Below are 20,480 nucleotides of genomic sequence, written 5' to 3'. Positions count from 1 at the left end.
CTCCTACTTCAACTTGAAGATAAGTTATTATACACTTTTAGAACTTGTCTCCAAGTTTCTAACCTCTCACTTATTCAACTCCCTACGCAAGAAAAACATACAAATTTTTATCAAGAATCCTCCTGTAATTATGACTTAAGTTTATAGAGGGTTCTGGTTATTATGTTCTTAATATTTTTTTTTGTTAAAAAAAACTAGGCTAAAATATGGTTTTGATCCCTGCAAATATGTCTCGTTTTGGTTTTAGTCCCTGTAAAAAAAAATTGTTGTTTTTGGTCCCCGCAAAATATTTTGTTTTTGGAAATGGTCCCTGCAGGGACTATTTTCAAAATCAAAATATTTTGCAGGGACCTTTTTCAAAATCAAAAGATTTTGCAAGGACTATTTCTCTAATAAATGGTTCAGTCATCATGTGACATGTGTGCAAATTATCACAAAAGTGGAGTCAGGGACCAAAACCAAAATGAGACATATTTGCAGGGACCAAAAACAACAAATTTTTTTTGCAGGGACTAAAACCAAAACGAGGCATATTTGCAGGGACCAAAACCATATTTTAGCCAAAAAACTATGCACACAGCACTCGATCAGCATGACTAACATAGGTGAGGGTGAATCTTGCAAGAGGAGATTATATTGCAAAATCGCCATTTTATTAAATGGAAAAACACACAAATTACTCTGAAATTGACGAAACACTGCACAATTATTTCTGAACCACAAGATGTTCATTTATACATGAATCCAATTAACACTTGTGTCATGCATGGAACAACATTAAAAAAGGAAGCACGTACATGAATCCATGATACCTCATACATCCTACACGTGTTATTCAAATATCTACTAAAATCCAAGGATTAATAATTTCAAGTGGCCCCACATTTTGTCCTCTCAACAGGAACACACAGAAGATTATTAACTCTTGGAGCAGTCAAACCTGGCCGTTCATCAACATCAATATCACCAACATCATTTAAAATCATCCCAGTTTTGTGGTCCACAACCTTAAAATCAAAACACTGAATAATTGCACCAAGCAATGCTGGCACTTCTTGCATGGCTAACGAAACACCAGGACACATTCTTCTTCCAGATCCAAATGGTAGAAGTTGAAAATGTTGTCCCCTAACATCAATTGAATCTCCTTCACCATTTTTCAAGAATCTTTCAGGACGAAACTCTAATGGGTTTTTCCATAATTTTGGATTTCTCCAATGGACCAAACATTGACAAAGAGTAATGTGTTTTCTGGGATCACATAGTTTTCAACTTTGCATTCTGCTACACATCTTCTTGTAACCATAGGAACTGGTGGGTGAAGACGAAATGTTTCTCTTATGATTGCTTGTAGATATGGCATATTTGAAATGTCGGATTCTTCAACTGTTCTGTTTTTGCCTACTATGTTGTCGATTTCTTCACGAGCTTTTTGGAGTAAAGATGGGTTTTTTTATGAGTTCTACTAATGCCCATTCTGTTGATATTGCTGTTGTATCTGTTCCTGCTGTGAAGAAATCCTACAAATCCAAGGCATTGTTAAAAAAAAAAATAATTTGTGACTCAAACTTTCTTCAAACATTCAAATACATTTTGCATAAATGTTGATGTTGTATTGGTTTTCCATAATGATTTTTCTTTGATATAATTTTATTTGAGATGTGTTAGACACTAAACAATAAATGATATAATATTAATTACATTTTTTAGATGATGTGACGTCAAAACTTAAATGATTTATAAATTAAGACTAAAGAAGAATATATTTTGTTTTTCGACACAAAAATGATAATGTATATTTTCTTTTTGCTAAAAAAAGAAGAATATACTTAAAATGACATAAATGATAAATATGTATGCATGCATATATAATGGATTTACCATAATCAAGGCCTTAACGTGAACCCTTTGAATTTTCATCTCAGAGCTTTCATCCTCGACATAATCAAGTAGGATATCAAGAAAGTCTCTTATCTCCCCCTTTCTACTCTCTCCATTTCTCTTCTTCCTTATCTCCTCACGTTTACAAATAATCCTTTCCACCAACGTATCAAACTTAAAAAACAAGTCTTCTATCCTCTTCCCAAACCCTTGGAAGTCAACTTTCTTAAACAACCAAATAAAATCCGAAACATTAAACTCCCCGAAAATCTCGGTCACGCCACGGACAACTTCCCTGGCTTCCTCAGCTTCCCCTAACATCATCTTAGAAATAACATTATTCGTCAACTTCAATAATTCCTCGGTTACATTCACAACCTCACATGTTTTGGCTTTCTTAGCCAAAAGTTTCATAAAACTTTGTGTCTCTTGCGATCTCAAGTGCTGGAAGTTGCTTATACCACGAGAGCCTAAAAGTTCATTCATGCTAAGTTTTTTAATGAACCTCCAATAATCACCGTAGGGCGCGAAAGCTAGAGATGAATCATAAGTTAGACGTTTGATTGCTGCGGTTTCAATGCGGCGAATAAAGGCGAGTTCGTTGATTTGGAGGAATTGTTTGGCGGAGTGAGGGGTGGAAGCGATCACGCAGAGGACGGAACCCATGTTAAGAGTGAATAATGGACCGTATTTGGTGGAGAGATTGTGGAGGGATTGATGGAGGAGAGGACCTAAGAGGTGCATATGGCCAATAATTGGAAGTTTGAGAGGAGGTGATGGAGGGAGGTATTTGTGATTGCGACGGTTCAAATGTGGTCGTAAAAGTAAGTAGCAAACAAAAACTGAAAGCAAGAAAGAAAATGCCAATAATACTTGAAATTCCATTTCTTTAATTTTTCTTTTCTCATTGATGGAAGCTAAGTGAATCGAAGTCCTTATGTAGAGGAATTGGATGTGAATTGAACGGTGCATATTTAATGTAAGTTTGTTCTTTTATTGACCTTCTACGTTTGAGTTTAAAGGGTCATGCATAACAATGTCATTTCTCTTAGGTCCATAAATATTGTGTTTACGATGATTGATTTTGTTATCCAAAAAGCTCTAACGGCACAACTTATTGTTCGCTTGCCTTTAAAAATTGAATTGTTGAATCTTAATCAAACAATTGAATGAAGATATATTAATTTCATATGCATGTGGGATAATTATCTTCGTCAATGAATAATTTGTTGTCTCAACAAAGGAGCCACAAGTGCACCGGTTCACACTTCACAGTATGAAATAAGAATTGTATTTTGATTGTTTAAAACTACGCGAGTTAACTCGTGTAAAAATTAAAAACTAACGTGAGTTAACTCACGTAGAGATTTACACTGGCGTGAGTTAACTCATACATAATACTTTTGTATTCTTAGTTGGGAGCGAGCAATTTATGTTGGATAAAGAGCAGAATTCTAAATTGAATAGAAAAAAAAACATGTGGGCCTAACTCTCTAAAGAGATTTTAAAGTAAGATGCAAAGGAGGTGCAAATAAGAAAATTAAGGGGATTCAACGTAGAAATACAATAGAATAGTAGGTGCAAAATTACAAACGTGAGGAGGTGTATGTGCATCTCCTAAGATGAATGTGGCTCCGCCACTTACTAAGATACGTTAACAATTTTTTTATACTAAAATGTATATGCATGTAAATACTTGAAGAAAATACGCATTGATTATTTTTCCTTATTATAAAAGTCATAATTTTTGGAATAATACATGTGATTAAAATAAATAAAAATGTAAAATTTTCGTATAAATCATTTTAGTCTTCATTCATATGTTACAATATTTACATGAACATCTTTAAACAAAACTCAACATAAACTCTACATATATATATATATATATATATATATATATATATATATATATATATCGTTACATTTGTCCACAAAAAAAATAATATTTTAAGTGGTTCACTGAAAAACAATTCTACAAAATTATATCTAAAATCGAAACATATGCATCTCCATCGAATTTTTATAACATTATCTTACTTTTTTACACTCATCTTTTCTAGAATACGTAACTGTAAAGTATCATATAAGTATCCTTATGTATTTGTGGAGTATCCTATAAATATTCGATAAAATATTTTTAACTAATTAAAATAATTAACTCTAATACTTTGTGGGTACATATCCGCGAGTATCCATAGAATATTGATATTCAATACGCATCCGATACAGATACGTCTCCAAGTTTGAAATTTAAATTACTTTATTTTGTCAAGTAACCTAATGACATGAGCTCACACATATTAAATGTGAAGAAGTTGGGTGTTTGGGGTTCGACGAACCCCGACTCTGCATATAATATGCAATATCTCTGTCAACTGAATTAAGTTTACGATTACAAAATTTAAATTACTTTTATTTAACAAAATTTAATTTACTTATTTAATTAAATGGAAACGGGCTCACAGTTCACACAGATTATTTCTGAGCATGTATGTACCCTAATTTAGTTGGCAAAAAATTTATTGTATGAATCAATTACTTGTCGTCACGTACGTGTACTATACACCTAAACTGAAATAGATCTGCAAAATTTGTAACCGTTCATTTGGTAATATAGTCTAACTCCTTAGTTTGGCTGTTAAGTGATCATGATTATCTATTATTTTATCAAATTAAGGGTGTAAATACTTGAAATTTTAGTTCAATTTGTGAAAAGATAAGTGACAATTGCTATTACCATATCTACACAAATAAAACAAGGGTCATGCTACCAAAAGTAAAAACTTTTTCTTAAATTTTGTGCCTTCAATTAATTAAAAGTATAAAAATTAAATTCAAATGCATTAATTGTAACAAAATATTTTTACTTTTAACTCATTAACTTATGCTTAAAAGACACAAATTAACATTTTCTACAAAAGAATACAAAAAATCATTCGGAATGGAACATTAACATAGGAACAACCATTCAAGATATTGAAAGTAACTAAACTAAATTGACTATATAGTGCTTTTCTAACTTTTTTTTTTTTTTTTGGTACAAATGCTTTTCTAACTTTATTATACCATTGGTTATTTTTTCGAATGATTTTATACTGAATTCATAAAGATCCCACGTGAGATTTGTCTATGAAAATCTCAAAAAACAATGTATTATTCATATGGGCATTTTATCAAACACCTTGAATGCTTTTTATGAAACTATCACAATTAGTATTATTAATTGAAGTTCAAAACAACCAAATTGTATCTAAACATACTCTAAACAACAATGCCAGCAATAACATTCCATCTTAACATCATGATCTAACAAGCTAATGAGATTTTCAAACTAACCTAAACCCTAACATTTTGCTAAATTTATCAAAATTAATACCCTAATCAAACTAAATTGCATGTTAATAGGATTACGCATACTTGTAATAAGCACATGTTAGTAATAATCATAGAGATGAGCAAAAATGCAAATTAACGGCGATGTTGATAGTGAGATTTGGTTAACTCTCTTAACTTAGAATCTTAAATTGACCAAATTGGTATGATTTTTTTTTTTTAACAAATAACTCTCTAGTTCTATTTCTCAATAAAATATTATGATGTCATGCCTTCTTTTTTACCAAAATATTATGGCAATCCTAAGAACAATGATTTGTAGGAAGAAAAAATGCCTCCACATACCGAAAACTCCCTATAAATGATGAGCAACAAGTCACTCACCAGGCACTAAATTCTTGTTGAGAGTTATAAAAGCCATGTCAAGAATTTTCTCCACCCGAGCAGCATCAATACCCTAAAAGATGCGATGTTGATTAATATGAATTACAATCATTGTTCTAAAAAGAATATACATCAATAAGCAAAATCTCGTCTATTTTCACACTTAAAAACTTGTCAGTAAATTTATGAGAAAATTTCACGCCGTTGCATCATTTCTTTCTACAACGGATTAAGAAGGGGGGACACACGAGAATTATCATTTTATTGACACGGAAAAAACAAAAGAGTAAGAAGCTTACATATCTCCTGAGATCAACAAGAAACATGTGAGAATCAATACCGCAAGAAAGCAGGTGATATCGATGCTTTCTTAATTGATTAACTAGAACAACAATGCAATGGATTTCCAGTTTGGAAGTTGGAAAAACCAAACGATAGTTTACCATTATTCGATTGCGTACGCTTTTAAATTGGCTATATGTATTTGAACTCATAAACTTCACCATTTCCATGGAAGAGTGTGAGAGAAAACAGAAAACTTGGAGAGGAAGAAAGAGAAAATCTGTATATTATTCAATTAGTTATGAGTTTGTTACAAAGGAACTATATATAGTACTATGGAAAGCTAACAAACTCTTAACTAGGATACAATCATCTAGAGAAGGTACATAGTAGATACTCTAGGTAAGCAAGGAAACTTGCACAGCAAGTTAAGTACTAAACAACAATAAGAAGTTTAACATGAACATTTACACCCCACTTGTTACAATCTAGATGGAATGCGGCAAGTGCATTTTCTTGACGTACGATTCCAAGCTCATCAACAACATCTACAGGACTCACATCATAATCTAGGTGATGCATTGATCAAATATATATTTGCCACCCCTAATCTGAACATAAAAATCATTTCAATCCATCTATTATTATTTTTCAATGGATACATCTAGCCATATATGTAACAAAGTTTATGAATGATGAGATGCAATATGACTAAAGATTTTAGTACAAAATCAGAGCAACAAAATTCGTTCTAGGTTTATGGCTCTCTCAAAAGGATATATAACATTTATATTTGTTTTTCCAAAAGTACAATGTAATCACTAGTTAAGATTTATCACACAAAAGACAAATTTTTTGCAATAGTTTTGTAAAGTGAAAACATAAAGTTCATTCACAACACATAATTAAAAGACAACGCTACTAATAGGAAAGATAGGCAGTGAGGTGCAAGAGAGTTTCAAGTCCATCAGTGTTATGTTGCTGACCGTTGACCGGAAATGTCTTAATAATAGCAAATCCATTAGCATTCACATACTTTCCGGTTCCTCCAATGATTGCAAGTTGTGATTGTGAAACTTGTGTTGTTCTGTGGACTCCAAAGAAGCTGAGACTATCTTCATAACCATTCTCTTCAAACTTTGCAGTGAATGCCATTACTTGACTTGTTCCTTCCGTTGAACTTGCTATATAAAATCCTTGTGCTTTTCCAACTAATCCTGATCCCAACTCTTCACCTTCTGTCAGTTCATCATCAAACACTGTCATTGTACCAAACATCAGCTCCTGCACCGTCGTTCCCTGCGGTATCTGATTCATATTCGTCACTGGGAAATTGTTGTTCCCATTATTATTGTTATTGAACACGTTTCCTGTGTTCCCACTGAGTCCTGTTAGGAAAGGAAGGTTGTTGTTGTTTAGGATTCCGTTGTTGTTATTGTTCTGTGGAACACCGTTGTTTAGAGGAAGGTTTGCGCCATTTGGCTTTGCAAATGCAACTTGAGCATTGAGGGCCGGATTTGTAACGACTCCGGTCACTGCTCTTGCTGTTGGATTGGAGCCACCTAGAATGTCATGCATGAAAAATGATAGTGTGTGGTGCTGATCGGGAATATCAGTACTGGTTGTTGTGGCTGTTGTCGGGGCAGCAAGTGGAGGGAGAATTGTGGAAGATACAGGAGATTCTGCTGAATCAACAATTGGTTCTTCTGGTGTTTCTTGTTCACTGAGAATTCGAGTTGAAGTTGTGGAAGTTAATGTAAGGAATAATATCAATGCCATAAGCATAATGGATTTGAGAGGCATAGTGGTAAAAAAAGTTTCAAAGCGTGCCATGTTTGCTAAGGTTTGATAATTTGATTTTGTGTTTTGATGAGATGATATGATAGAGTTATGGGAGCTGATACAAATACTATGAATTCAATGATATGGAGTTGATGAGAGGAGTTGTTGTGTATATATGGAGCTGATATCTCTCTTTGTAGTAGTAGTAGTTATAACTAAACAGCAACAAATATTATACACTTCCGTTCCTTTTTAATTGTTACATTTTAACATTTTACACAAACTAGAACAATCAACAATTGATACTACTTTTGATGCGATAAGCTATACTTTTACTATAATGACCTTATTCATTTAATATCTCATTTCATATATTTATAATCTCTCCGCAATAAATAATTAAGGACAATATTGGTAAAATAACATTTAATGTTGCATTGAACTTTGAAAGTGACAGTCATGGGCGAATGCTTGTACAAGAGAGGGGTAGCTATGGCTACCCCAAAAAAATAAATTTTATTGAATTTGTAGGTATATTTTTATGTTTAGCTACCCCTAATAATATATATTTGGCTGCCCCAAGTTCGATTTTAGATGTAATAATTTTTTATGACTTTGGTTACTTTTGGGTGGCCACCTCATAAAATTATTGCTAGCTTCGCCGCTGGTGACAGATAAATAGGAACAAAAAAATTCTCCAAAAATGACACTTAAAAAGGAACGGAGTATATGAAACTTTTAAATAATCTATGTCACTTGGAACCTGCAGCCAATAAGTTATAAAATACTAATTTATTTTAAATATTTTTGGTGTTTTCAATATGCAAAAGTGATATATACTACTCCCTCCGTCCCAAATTGTATGACGTTTTAGGTATTTCACACATATTAAGAAATGCAATTAATATTGTATGGAAAAGAGATATTATGAGTTGTTTTACAAAATTGTCCTTAATAAATAATATAGGAAAGATAAATGAAAGAATTGAAAGAAGAGAGAGTAATAAATAACTAAGGTTATAATAGGAAAAGTAACATTAATGTTACATTGGTATTGTAAAGCGACATATAATTTGGGACAAATTTTTTTTCCCTAAAGCGACATACAATTTGGGACGGAGGGAGTAATAAGCAAAGAAACCGAAGGGCATTATATTACTACAAAAACAAACACAAGCACCAAAACCACATCCAACCCCACTTCATCAGCATTGAAGTTACTTCTTGAAATGCTGAAGCATAGTTGCAAAACATACACAAATATCTAATTGCATGTTTGTATACAACAATACTAGATCATATTTTGAATGAGACACCAATCAAACCTTCATTATAAGTCACCTCACATGGTTGACATAAAGTTACGGCCAAATATCTTTTTTTGTCATTTAAGTTTGACAAAAATGCCAAATTAATCCTTTAAGTTTTAATTTTAAGTTTTAAATAGGTATTTAAGTTTTTGTTAAGTTTTAAATATATCCTTTTAAGTTGTTAATTTTATGCACTTATTTAAAGTTTTGAAGTTTCAAATGAGTCCTTAAAAGAGTAATAGTGTATTAAATTAACAACGTAAATCACCTATTTAAAACTTAAAAACATAAAGAATTAACCCAATATTTTTATCAAATTTAAAGGACCAAAATATATTTGGCTTAAAATTACATCAATAGACCAATATATGTCATAGTTCAAAATTACAAAAATTTGTACCACTATACACTTAATAATAATAATAACCTCTCAATTCTTCTAAATACTAACATTTGACTATTGTTTTTTTACATTTTCTAGGCAAATAAAAAACCAATCAAAACAAACATAGCCCAAGATAATAACATTAGATTCATATAAAGACATGTTTGATTTTTTTAAATATTGGTGTCACTTTCAAAATCTTTCATTTGCTAGTTTGCAAGTCCTGAGTCCAAGGCTTCACGAGTCTTTGGAAAATATATCAAGTTTTGTTGAGTTGAAGGATCGTTCTCATGATGATTAAGCTCATTATATTTAATTTGTAGAATGAGTACTCTTTAACCTTTCTACATTCTTTAGAGTGTGCTATGCAATATTTTAAGATAATGTAATTTTTCGAGGCAATTTTAATTGTTCTATGTAAATTTTACTGTTTGGATGATTAAGTTTGAGACTTTTCAAAATAATGAGAATTTAAAAAGTATTATGTTCAATATAAATATAGGAAATTTCAAATGACACTTAAAAATTCTCTTTGACTCCCATTTTTTTTTCCGCACTACTCAATGTAGGACTTGGTGGTAAGTATCTAGTTTGACACAACACTTTTTTGAGGAAAAATTGTGATTATGGTCTCTTACAAATTAGAAATAATATGTTTTTCGGTACGTCATACAACATTGTCTTGCATTCCACTCTTGTTACATCATGTGGAAGAGGAGACTGTTTGCGTGGAAGGAGTAGTTGTTGGGTGTGGAGCATTTATTTTCAGTTGTTTTGCAGGATGAGGTGGAGGATCATTGGTCTTGGAAATTACATGCCTCACAAAGTTATATGGTTAGTAGTGCTTATGCTAACATAACTGAAGGGGAAGACAATTATTATTCCGGCAAATACTCATGGTCGGTGGTTAAAAGAAGTTCCTCTAAAGATTAATATTTTTGATTGGCGGTTGCTTTTTAACTCTGTCCCAAAAAAAGTTAATTTGGCTTTGCGTCGTATTATATATAAAAAATGATCAAGGTTATTCGACAAGTTGTGGCTACATCGAAGACATGGACCATTTGTTCGTTAAATGTGACTTAGCTTTTATGGTAGAAATTGACCTCTTGCTCCATAATGATAGTTAGGTTTCTCAATGGCGACTCAAGGATTTTAAAATGATCATTTGGTGCAGTTTGGTGGGCCAGAGGGCCATTCGAAAAATGTTCGGTTGTCTCTTAAAATTATTTGGCTTTATGTGGTTTGGACTATTTGAAAGAAGAAAAATAGATGTTTTTTCCGACATAAAGAAGATTATTCACTTTCTTTATGTGAAAAGGTTAAGCTTCGTTCATTTCGGTGGTTAAAATCAAAGTATGTTACTTTCGATTTTTATTATCATGTTTGGAGGCGTAACCTCATTTCTTGTATAATTGTTGTAAATTAGTTTGTTTTCTGATTTTTGTTTTTTGGACTTAATTGTGATGTAACTTGGCTTGGTTAATAAGTTCTTTCTTGTACAGCTTGTGCCGGAAGATCTTATTTTGATCATATTTAACTAATTTTTAATTGATAGTTGAAATTATAGTATTATAAAAATGAAAAAAAAAAATTAAATGAAGGGTAAAAATGAAAGGAAAAAAAAACTCAAAAGAGAATATCCCTTTATGTATTGTTACAGAAGATTATTATTATTATTATTATTATTATTATTATTATTATTATTATTATCATATCATCTCTTTTCACATTTTCTTTTTCCCGAAACCCCCTCCTTAGAACAAAGGATCTCTTCGCCTATTACCATACCATAATTTGTTCTTAATTTAATAATAAAACTCAATAGAAAGCTATGACCTTTTGTTCTTACGTATCTTGTAAAGTAATTCTTTGCATGCACCATTGATGGATGGAAACTTCATACCCTTGTATTGCTTTTAGGGGGTTATTTTTTTATATTTATTTTTTGCCATGTAGTTTAGTGACTAAAATTCACTTTTTTCAAGGTGAATAAGTATGGTGTCCAAGATTTAAACTCCAACACCTACATATAACAATGCATGTCCTTACCAACTGAACTATTCTATATCACAAAAGAGTCCAATGTAAACCAAATAATGAATAAAGCAAGGGAGGGAATAGATAAGCAGATGAAAGAAACTAAATTAGAGTTTTCAACGATGCGATCGTTTCAATTAACCTATGGCTATAGATATAGTCAATATAGTAGTAGGTAGTAAAACGACTAGTATGTTTAATTTCAACGAATATATTAATATTATGTCTACTAAAAGTAAAGGCGATAGAATTAACACATAGCTGGATATTATTAATCAAGCTAATTACGTGGTGTGGAAGTTATGCACGATGCTCATAGTTAAGTTTTATGAGACAATGTCTCCACGAGCTTAACTCATTTTATAAGAAATAATGCACAATTTGTGCAGGGGTTGTGGTTCAAACTCCAAACACCCCACTTATTCATATTAAAAGTGAATTTTTCTAGCCACTAATATGAAGATGACAAATAAATGATTTCTTAACAATGATATTTGAACATCTCATAATTTATTTTTACACTTATGCAACGTCTTACTTTATCTCTATCACTCTTTTATATAACAACATCTCAACCAATCACTTAATATGAAGATGACAAATGAATAGTTACTTATATCACTTTTTAATATCACAACATCTCAACCAATCACACTCTATCTTTCTCTCTCAAGGTGTATACAATCATACGAGTGTACACGAAACATGTTCCTTTTGATTAATTATAGAACATGAAGATAAATTTATTTGGGTTTTTCATATATCATCAATGTATATGTACACATCATATCATCATTTTTTTTTAAAGAAGCTATATTAGCCCACTGAAATTGACTTCGAGAAGAATCCAACTTAAAACCTTGAGGAGGATCATATCATCAATTTATTATTTGAAAGCAACTTGCAGTTAAGATGGGGTGATGAAGGGAGTTGGGTATCTCAACTAATTTGAGCTAAGAGAAAATAAGTTTGAGGGAAACTAACCTAACAAATAACTATTAAAATTTGTCATTCAATTGTTTGATGAAGATTCGACAATTCAGATTTTAAAGGCAAGCGGCAACAAGCTGTGCTGCTAAGCCTTTTTGGATAGCCAAATCAATCCTCATAAAGACAACATTCATGAATCTAGGAAACATGACATTATTATGCATGACCCTTGAACTCTACGTAGAAGGTTAATAAAAGAATAAACTTACATTAAATATGAACCGTTCAATTCACATCCAATTCCTCTACATAAGGGCATTGCACGTAATTATTGAGCCTCTAGCTTGGTCTTGAAAAGTTTGTATATACATAATTGGTTGGCTAGTTTACCGTTGCTTGCAAGCTGATGATACAAACAATAATAATAGAGAGGTAGGCATGGGCTATACCTGGTCACCCCCACACCATTTATATATTTTCTTCAGATATAATATAGTCCCACAAATAAATATGTTTTCCTTGGTCTATAATACACAACTAATTTAAAAAAATATATATAATCAAAAGAATTAACGGTAATAATTAATTAATATTTTGCTAACGAACGTCTCTAGAGTACTCTAGAGACTTATAATTAAAAAATTATTTTTTATAAAACTTAAATACTTTAATTTCCAACGCATTAAATATAAAAATTCTCATAAAACCTTACCATTTTAGGTATTTAAAAGTGTCTAAAGACACTCGATAATCCTATTAGTGGGATATCACGTCCCTACGTACCCAACCAGCTTTTTAAAATGTCAAGCGATCCTTACGTTTTTCAAACTCTAATTAATTACACGCAGCCTACATATGAATGTTCCTTTTAAAGTTTTTCTTCATTATGTTATCTTCTCTACCAAGATGCACCTACAATTTTTGAAAAGATTTCTTTGATTGCAAATGTCAACGCATGTACATACTATAAAAGATGTTAGTGGTAATCCAAAATATATACCATGCATATATATAGTTTGGCACTTCCCAATTATTATTTTCAAAGCTAATAAAACAAGATGATTTCTCATTCCTTCTTATTAGCTATGATTGTGCTCCTTCTTCTTTTCCTTCTCCCACTTTTCTCCGTCTTTAAGAGAAACAAGAAATCACAACCACATTTACCCCTCCCTCCAAGTCCACCAACAATACCAATAATTGGACATCTTCATCTCCTTAAACCACTTATTCATCATGCCTTCCGCGACCTCTCTGAGCGATATGGACCTCTTATATCCCTTCGACTTGGCTCTGCTCGATTTATAGTTGTTAACACTCCATCACTCGCCAAAGAGTTTCTCAAGACGCACGAGCTTGTGTATTCCCATCGTAAAATGAACATAGCCATCAACATGGTTGTCTATGACGACGCCACTTTTGCATTCGCCCCTTATGGTTCATATTGGAAATTTATTAAAAAGCTCAGCACCACTGAGCTCTTGGGTAACCGAACCATTGGGCAATTCCTACCGATTCGAACCCAAGAACTCGATGAATTCATTCAAACATTGACAAATAAATCTAAGGCCAGAGAAAGTTTGAACCTCACACAAGCTTTGTTGAAGCTTTCAAACAACATAATATCACGAATGATGTTGAGCATTGAAACCTCAGGGACAGACAACCAGGCAGAACAAGCTAGGGCTTTGGTTCGCGAGGTAACACAAATTTTTGGAGAATTTAATGTTTCGGATTTTATAGGATTTTTCAAGAACTTTGACTTGCAAGGTTTTAAAAAAAGGGCCTTGGACATACACAAGAGGTATGATGCTTTGTTGGAGAAGATAATTTCCGATCGGGAGGAATCAAGAAGGAAAACCAAGGTAATAGAGGATGGTTCTCTAAATGGAGAAGAGAGACTCAAAGATTTTCTTGACATTTTGCTTAATGTCTTTGAGGAGAAAGACCTTGAAGTCAATTTTACTAGAAGTCATATCAAATCATTGATCTTGGTACATATACATCTTCTCCTCATGTTTATTATGTTTTTATATGGTCACAACTACAAATCCAACTCATTTTTAGAAATACACACAAAAATACACTTAAACCAATATTTTCAATAATAATAACAACAATAACTAATTTTTATTTCTACAGTTTTTACTTTTGATGTTTATATCTATCGATTATTGTTGATATATATTTCAGGATTACTTCACAGCAGCTACCGACACTACTGCCATCTCAGTCGAATGGGCAATATCAGAACTGTTTAACAATCCAAGGGTGTTGAAAAAAGCTCAAGAGGAGGTAGAGAGAGTTGTAGGAAAGGAAAGATTAGTGTGTGAAGAAGACAGTCCAAACCTTCCTTATATACATGCCATCATAAAAGAAACCATGAGGCTTCACCCTCCGATACCGATGATTATGAGGAAAGGAATGGAAGATTGTGTTGTTGATGGTAAAATGGTTCCAAAAGGATCAATGGTTTGTGTGAACATTTGGGCTATGGGAAGAGACCAAAAGATATGGGAAAATGCATTAGATTTTAAGCCAGAAAGGTTTTTAGAAAACAAAGAAGGAAACAATATAGATATGAAAGGGCATCACTATGAGTTGCTACCATTTGGTTCTGGAAGGAGAGGCTGCCCTGGTATGCCGTTGGCCATGCGCCAATTGCCCACCGTAGTCGGGGCTTTGGTGCAATGCTTTGAGTGGAAAATGCTTGACTCCGAAGGTAAAATATTAGATCGAGGCAAAACAATCGATATGGATGAAAGACCTGGATTGACCGCTCCTAGAGCCAATGATCTTATTTGTATTCCGATTTCAAGAATGAACCCAAATACTTTTCTTCAGCTTTTGTAAAAGGGAATTTGTGACATTTTAGAGATGGAACAAAGGTTATGTCAGGCGGAAGGATCTATTCTCATACCATTAATGTAGCATCCTAGTAGGGAGATGTGTCAATATGTAGTGTCTTGCATTTTGTCGTAAAAAACTATCTCCCATGTAGAGAACCTATGACAAATAGAAGGAAAAAATTATGGATGTATAGTTCAATTAATATATCTTTTTTATGCTTTGTGTTGTATAATAAGGGTCTTATTAACGAGTGTCTCCGAGACACTCTTTAAGCATTCCAAAAGGAGAAATTATTCCATGAAAAAAGTTAAATGTTTCAATTTTCAATGCATTGATTATAATTTTTTTTTAAAAGTTACCTTTTAAAGGTCTGTGCCCCATGACACTCGTTAAAATTTCCCGTATTATAAAAAAATTTGTGACGTAAAATCACAATGGCTATCATGTTGTCAAAAATAAAGTCATGCAATTTACTGTATTTGGTTTTCTATGCGGTGCAACACAAGGATCCACCTCGAATAGTGATATGTCTTCTCAAAGGCCCTAATAAAGCCTAAACAAACTAATATCATGTTTGTTGAAATATTGGTGTTGTGTATACTTTGAAAAATCAACGACTTTGCCTCAAGGGATTAAAATGTTTTCAAATTTCAACAGAAACCATTGTTGTTTCTTTCTAAAGCAGCAAATGAAATTAAAAAATGAACTTCACACATGCACCACCCCCACGTTAAGAAATTAACACTAACTCCCTTCTACTTGTCTCCCTTCTAGTTGATAGAGAGTGATATATTTGATAATATTAAAAATAAAAATCTTGCATCTATTAAAAAAAAAATGAAGTGACATATAAAACAAATATAATTCTTAGAGCGTTGAAGACAATTTTAATTTTGTTTGAGCGGATTTTTGGTTTAAAATTGAATTTTCAAAGAAGTATGTTGTTTGGGGTAAATGTGGCTGAGTCGTGGTTACATGAGGCGACGGTGGTAATGAATTGTAATCATGGTTGAATCCCTTTTTTATACTTGGGGTTGCCCATTGGTGGGATCCAAGAAAGCTTCAGTTTGGTACTCTTTTGTTGAGCGTATTCGTAGTAGACTGTCTAGATGGAAGAGTAAAAATATTTATGTGGGGGATCGGTTTGTACTGTCGTCCATATCGGTTTGTACTGTGGATGGAAGAGGTTGTGAGGATTTTAGGAAATTGTCTTGGATCAAATATGATATTTTATGTTTACAAAGGGAGAATGGAGGTCTGGGGGTGATGAGGTTGAAGGAGTTTAATTTATCTTTACTTGAGAAATGAGTTTTGAAGGTGTTGGAGGAAAGGGAGAGTATGTGGTATAAAGTGCCTTGTGCGAGATATGTATGGGGGTGGGGAGTTATGTTTTGGAGGATGGGTTTGGTGGCAAAACTTGAACCTAATTAGAATGGGGGTTGGCATGTTAGACGAGCAGTGGTTGTTGGATAATATTACTATAGATGTATGGGATGAGATGTCTATGTTGTTTTGAAAGGATCCCAGGCTTGATGGATCCACTTTAGAAGCTCATTGTAGTAGTAGGCTTTTTTATTTGGCTGACAATAAATTAACTACTGTTGCAGAGATGAACTTTTTGGGTTGGGAGGTTAAAGGTGAGGTGTGAAATGGCGAAGGAGGTTGTTTGCGTGGGAGGAGGGATTGGTGAGCAGGTGTATGGGTCGGTTGCCTCATGTTGTTTTGCAGGTTGGAGTGGCAGATTGGTGGGTTTGGAAGCTTTATTCTCCACAACGGTGGTCAAAAGTGCTTATAATAACTTGACTGCTGCTAAAGTTGTTTATAATGAAGGTTTCAATCATGTGTTGTGGCTCAAGGCGGTTACGCTCAAGGTTAATATTTTTATTCGGAGTTTTTTTTTTCTTGAATCATTTAGCAATAAATGATAACTTGTTTAGATGGCATATTTTGGTGAATTCTGATACTTTTTGTTCGATTGATTGTAGTTTTGTGGAAGATCGGGGCCATTTATTTATTAATTGTGATTTATATGGTCGACTTAGGCTCGTTATATCAGGATGGTTAGGAATTTCAACGGTTTTTTATGGTACTTTAATAGATCATTCTATTCGGTTTAGTGGGCTATGGAGATTTTCCAAGAAGTCTCACTTGACTTTTAACATAATATGGATTTCGGTGCTTTTTACTATTTGGAAGACGCGCAACGAAAGAGATTTTTTATAATAAGACGGAACATCTTCTATCTTTATCTGAAAAGGTTAAACTCCAAACTTTCTGGTGGTCAAAATTGTATTACATTTTATTCGATTTTTATTACTCTACTTGAAGATTGAACCCTTTGTTGTGTTTACGGGCTCTCTCGTATTTTTTTTTTTTTTTATAATTTTTGGGTTTTTGGCTACTTGTTGTAGCTTAGTTTGTTTTCTATAATTTTTGGTACATCTTATACTAGAGAGGCTTACTTTGGTTTATTAATATATTCGTTTAGTCTTTAAAAAAAAAATAATCTTAGAATGTTAAGGTGACTTTAACTTTTATATATTCAATGCAATTTATTTTTTTTGTAATCTCCAATATTTTACATAATGAAAATTATCAATGTTGTCGTTTTATCACTTGTCTTTATATATTTGTTGTGTAATTATTTATATAAATTATGACACCCTTACTGATTAAAATTCCTGGATACGTCCTCGATGGATAAAAATAAATCCATGTCATTATATAATTTTCTTGTTATATTTTTGCAAAATACTAACAATAAAAAAAAAGGTTTTAGCTAGAATTTATTAAGAAAGAGGACATATTGCAGAGTAATGAGAAAATTGATCATTGAGCCTATTTTGAATTATGTGACCCATAATTTGAGATTAATTGAAGAAAAACATGCAGTCCTTTTTTTCCTTTCTCTTTTGGTTCATTTGATCTTATCAAAATGAACCAAGTTGTTCATGAACTTGAATCCAGTTGATTTCGAGCATGAAAAAAATGTTTGCGACAACTTGAGTTGAGTTTTAAACCAATTCAATGATTATCGGGTCGAATAGAACCAACCATGTTAGACTCGGCTAGACTCATTTTCAATCCTAAATGTTTGAGAGGTTTTTATTTTTAAAAAACAAAAGAAAAAAGGGAAAAGAGGATTTGATTCATATATAAGTCTGGCTCACCTTGACTTCACTATCTTATTTAATTTAACCATTTCCTTTTGAAACTAAAAATAAATTAGTATAAAAGAAAAAAGAAAAAAGAAAAAAAAGCAAACTGAATAGATTAAAGGATATAGTTTTTTGCTTTGAACATAGTTGAGATTTTGATGGTCAACTCTTTAAAATAATGTCCAATTGGTTGGTTTTGGTAGACATGATACAGAGATACTTGTGTACGCTTAGCTGGATTTCACTTTTACATAGAATTTGTAAGTTGGAAGCTACCAGAGATCTGGATTTGAGTTTTATATAGAATTTGTAAGGTTTTGAAGCTACCATAGATCTGAATTTGACTTTTATATAGAATTTGTTGATTCTATTTATAAAAAATATTTAACTTTTTTATTCATAATCATAACGATGTATTTGGTCTATTTTTTAGACAAGATACATTAATTACATAATGAATCTAAAAAGTCAATTTTTTCTTATAAATAAAATCGGAGAGTAGCAATTTATCATCAATATATGAGTTTCAAATTTCAAATCGGAGTGGATGAATGAGCTCAAAATTAATTGATTTTTCTAGGTGTAACTTGTAAGCTTAGACGTAGTGCTGTACATTACTGCATACACCATTTAAAATGGAAATTTAAAAGTTCCCGTGAGTATAAGTTGACAGGGACATGCATTGTTATATGCAGGAGTTGGGGTTCGAACACCGGACATCTCACTTATTCACCTTAAAAAATGTGAATTATAGCCACTATACTACTTGACAAAAACAAAAAAAAAAAACTTAAAATGAACGAAGGAAGTATTGTAATAGTTTTTTTTTTTTTTTTTAACAACTATATAGTTTTTTTTAAGGGAGATAAATATATAGTATTATAATAGTTGATAAAAAGGATTTTATAAGCTAAAAAAAAAAGGATTTTATAAATTTGTAAATATTTTTTTTGGAACTCAATTATTTTTTTCATAATAAATATATAGAAAAATTTATTGTAAATTGATTTTAAGTTGGCTCAAATATATTACGAAAAACAAAAAATAAATATTTAAAAAAATGCAAATAAATATACGAATATTACAATTTTTTTTTGAGGAAATACGAATATTACAATTTTATAAAATATTTTTTATCAACTATTATAATATTTCCTAGTAAGCCATTTAAATTTATTTACGCATATAAATAAATTGAGTACAAAATAAGTAAAAAAATTAACTTCCTTTGCCTTTGTTATTTAGTGTACAAGTATACACCAACTTTGTTTCTTGATAGTTTAAAATTAGTTTTCTTTACGATGAATATCAACTATACTACTTCCTCCAATCCTATTTATAGAAGATATTTGGGTCAACAAAAGTTTATGTATCTGATCCAAATTTTGAACTGGATACATCAATTTTTGTTGATCTAAATATCTCTTATAAATAAGATTAGATGAAGTATCATTAAAAAAACGGACACAAGGACAAATCGGTGTTCGTCTTCATGCTAGTACTTTTTTTTTTTTTTTTGTGGTCAGGGTTTGAACCCCGAATCTTGCATATATTATGAATTGTTCCTACCAACTGAGTTAAGTTCACGAGGACGTCTTCACACTAGTATATTAGTATGTATATATGTTTTTGTCCAGCTTGTTAATTGTGGAACTGAGAAGGGTAAAGTGTGATTACTTGAAGCAGACATTAGTTAGAAACTAGTTGAATAACTAGTTGTTAGTTATCTAACTGTTTACTAGGAGTTAGTTATGATATGCAACTACCCTTAGTTAGAGATACAAAGGATCGATACTAGTATAAATAATTCTATCACTGCAGTGTATAAATTAGATTTGTGAATGCAACTATTTTCATCTTAGTCTCTATACTTGAAAATCTATCTATCTTCCATTCTTTCCTTCATGGAGTTCAAGCTTATGGTTTCACACAGCTATTATATATGATGTTAATAGATGTTTTTCTATATTATCAACGAAAGACCGAAACCCTAATCCACATATATATTTAAAAGATTTAATGATTTGTCAGCTGTTTTACATCATACCGTTGATAGTATATGTATTTTTATTTGCACCAAAAAAAAAGTATTTGTATTTTTATCAATCTTAAATGACAAAGTTGAAAAGAAAAAAAAAAGTTTATAAA

At 31.9% G+C, this 20,480-nt stretch overlaps 2 protein-coding genes and 1 pseudogene across 2 annotated transcripts; 1 reads left to right on the top strand and 2 right to left on the bottom strand.

The window, feature by feature from the left end:
* Positions 1 to 869: 869 nt before the first annotated feature.
* Positions 870 to 2,807, bottom strand: LOC25492473 (licodione synthase-like; annotated as a pseudogene).
* A 3,825-nt stretch (positions 2,808 to 6,632) lies between these two features.
* On the bottom strand, positions 6,633 to 7,764 carry LOC25492472 (dirigent protein 10). Its single transcript, XM_013600613.3, has one exon. It carries the CDS (start codon positions 7,714 to 7,716, stop codon positions 6,805 to 6,807), a length of 912 nt encoding a protein of 303 aa, XP_013456067.1. The 5' UTR covers positions 7,717 to 7,764; the 3' UTR covers positions 6,633 to 6,804.
* A 5,469-nt stretch (positions 7,765 to 13,233) lies between these two features.
* LOC25492471 (cytochrome P450 93B16) lies at positions 13,234 to 15,378 on the top strand. The gene is made up of 2 exons (XM_013600612.3): positions 13,234 to 14,318; positions 14,518 to 15,378. Exons 1-2 carry the CDS (start codon positions 13,386 to 13,388, stop codon positions 15,175 to 15,177), a joined length of 1,593 nt encoding a protein of 530 aa, XP_013456066.2. The 5' UTR covers positions 13,234 to 13,385; the 3' UTR covers positions 15,178 to 15,378.
* The last annotated feature ends 5,102 nt before the right edge of the window (positions 15,379 to 20,480 follow it).

This window comes from Medicago truncatula, chromosome 4 (genome assembly GCF_003473485.1).
Source record: "Medicago truncatula cultivar Jemalong A17 chromosome 4, MtrunA17r5.0-ANR, whole genome shotgun sequence".
Taxonomy (NCBI): domain Eukaryota; kingdom Viridiplantae; phylum Streptophyta; class Magnoliopsida; order Fabales; family Fabaceae; genus Medicago; species Medicago truncatula.
Note: the sequence above shows the minus strand (reverse complement) of the source record. Positions and strands in the feature narration are given on the sequence as shown.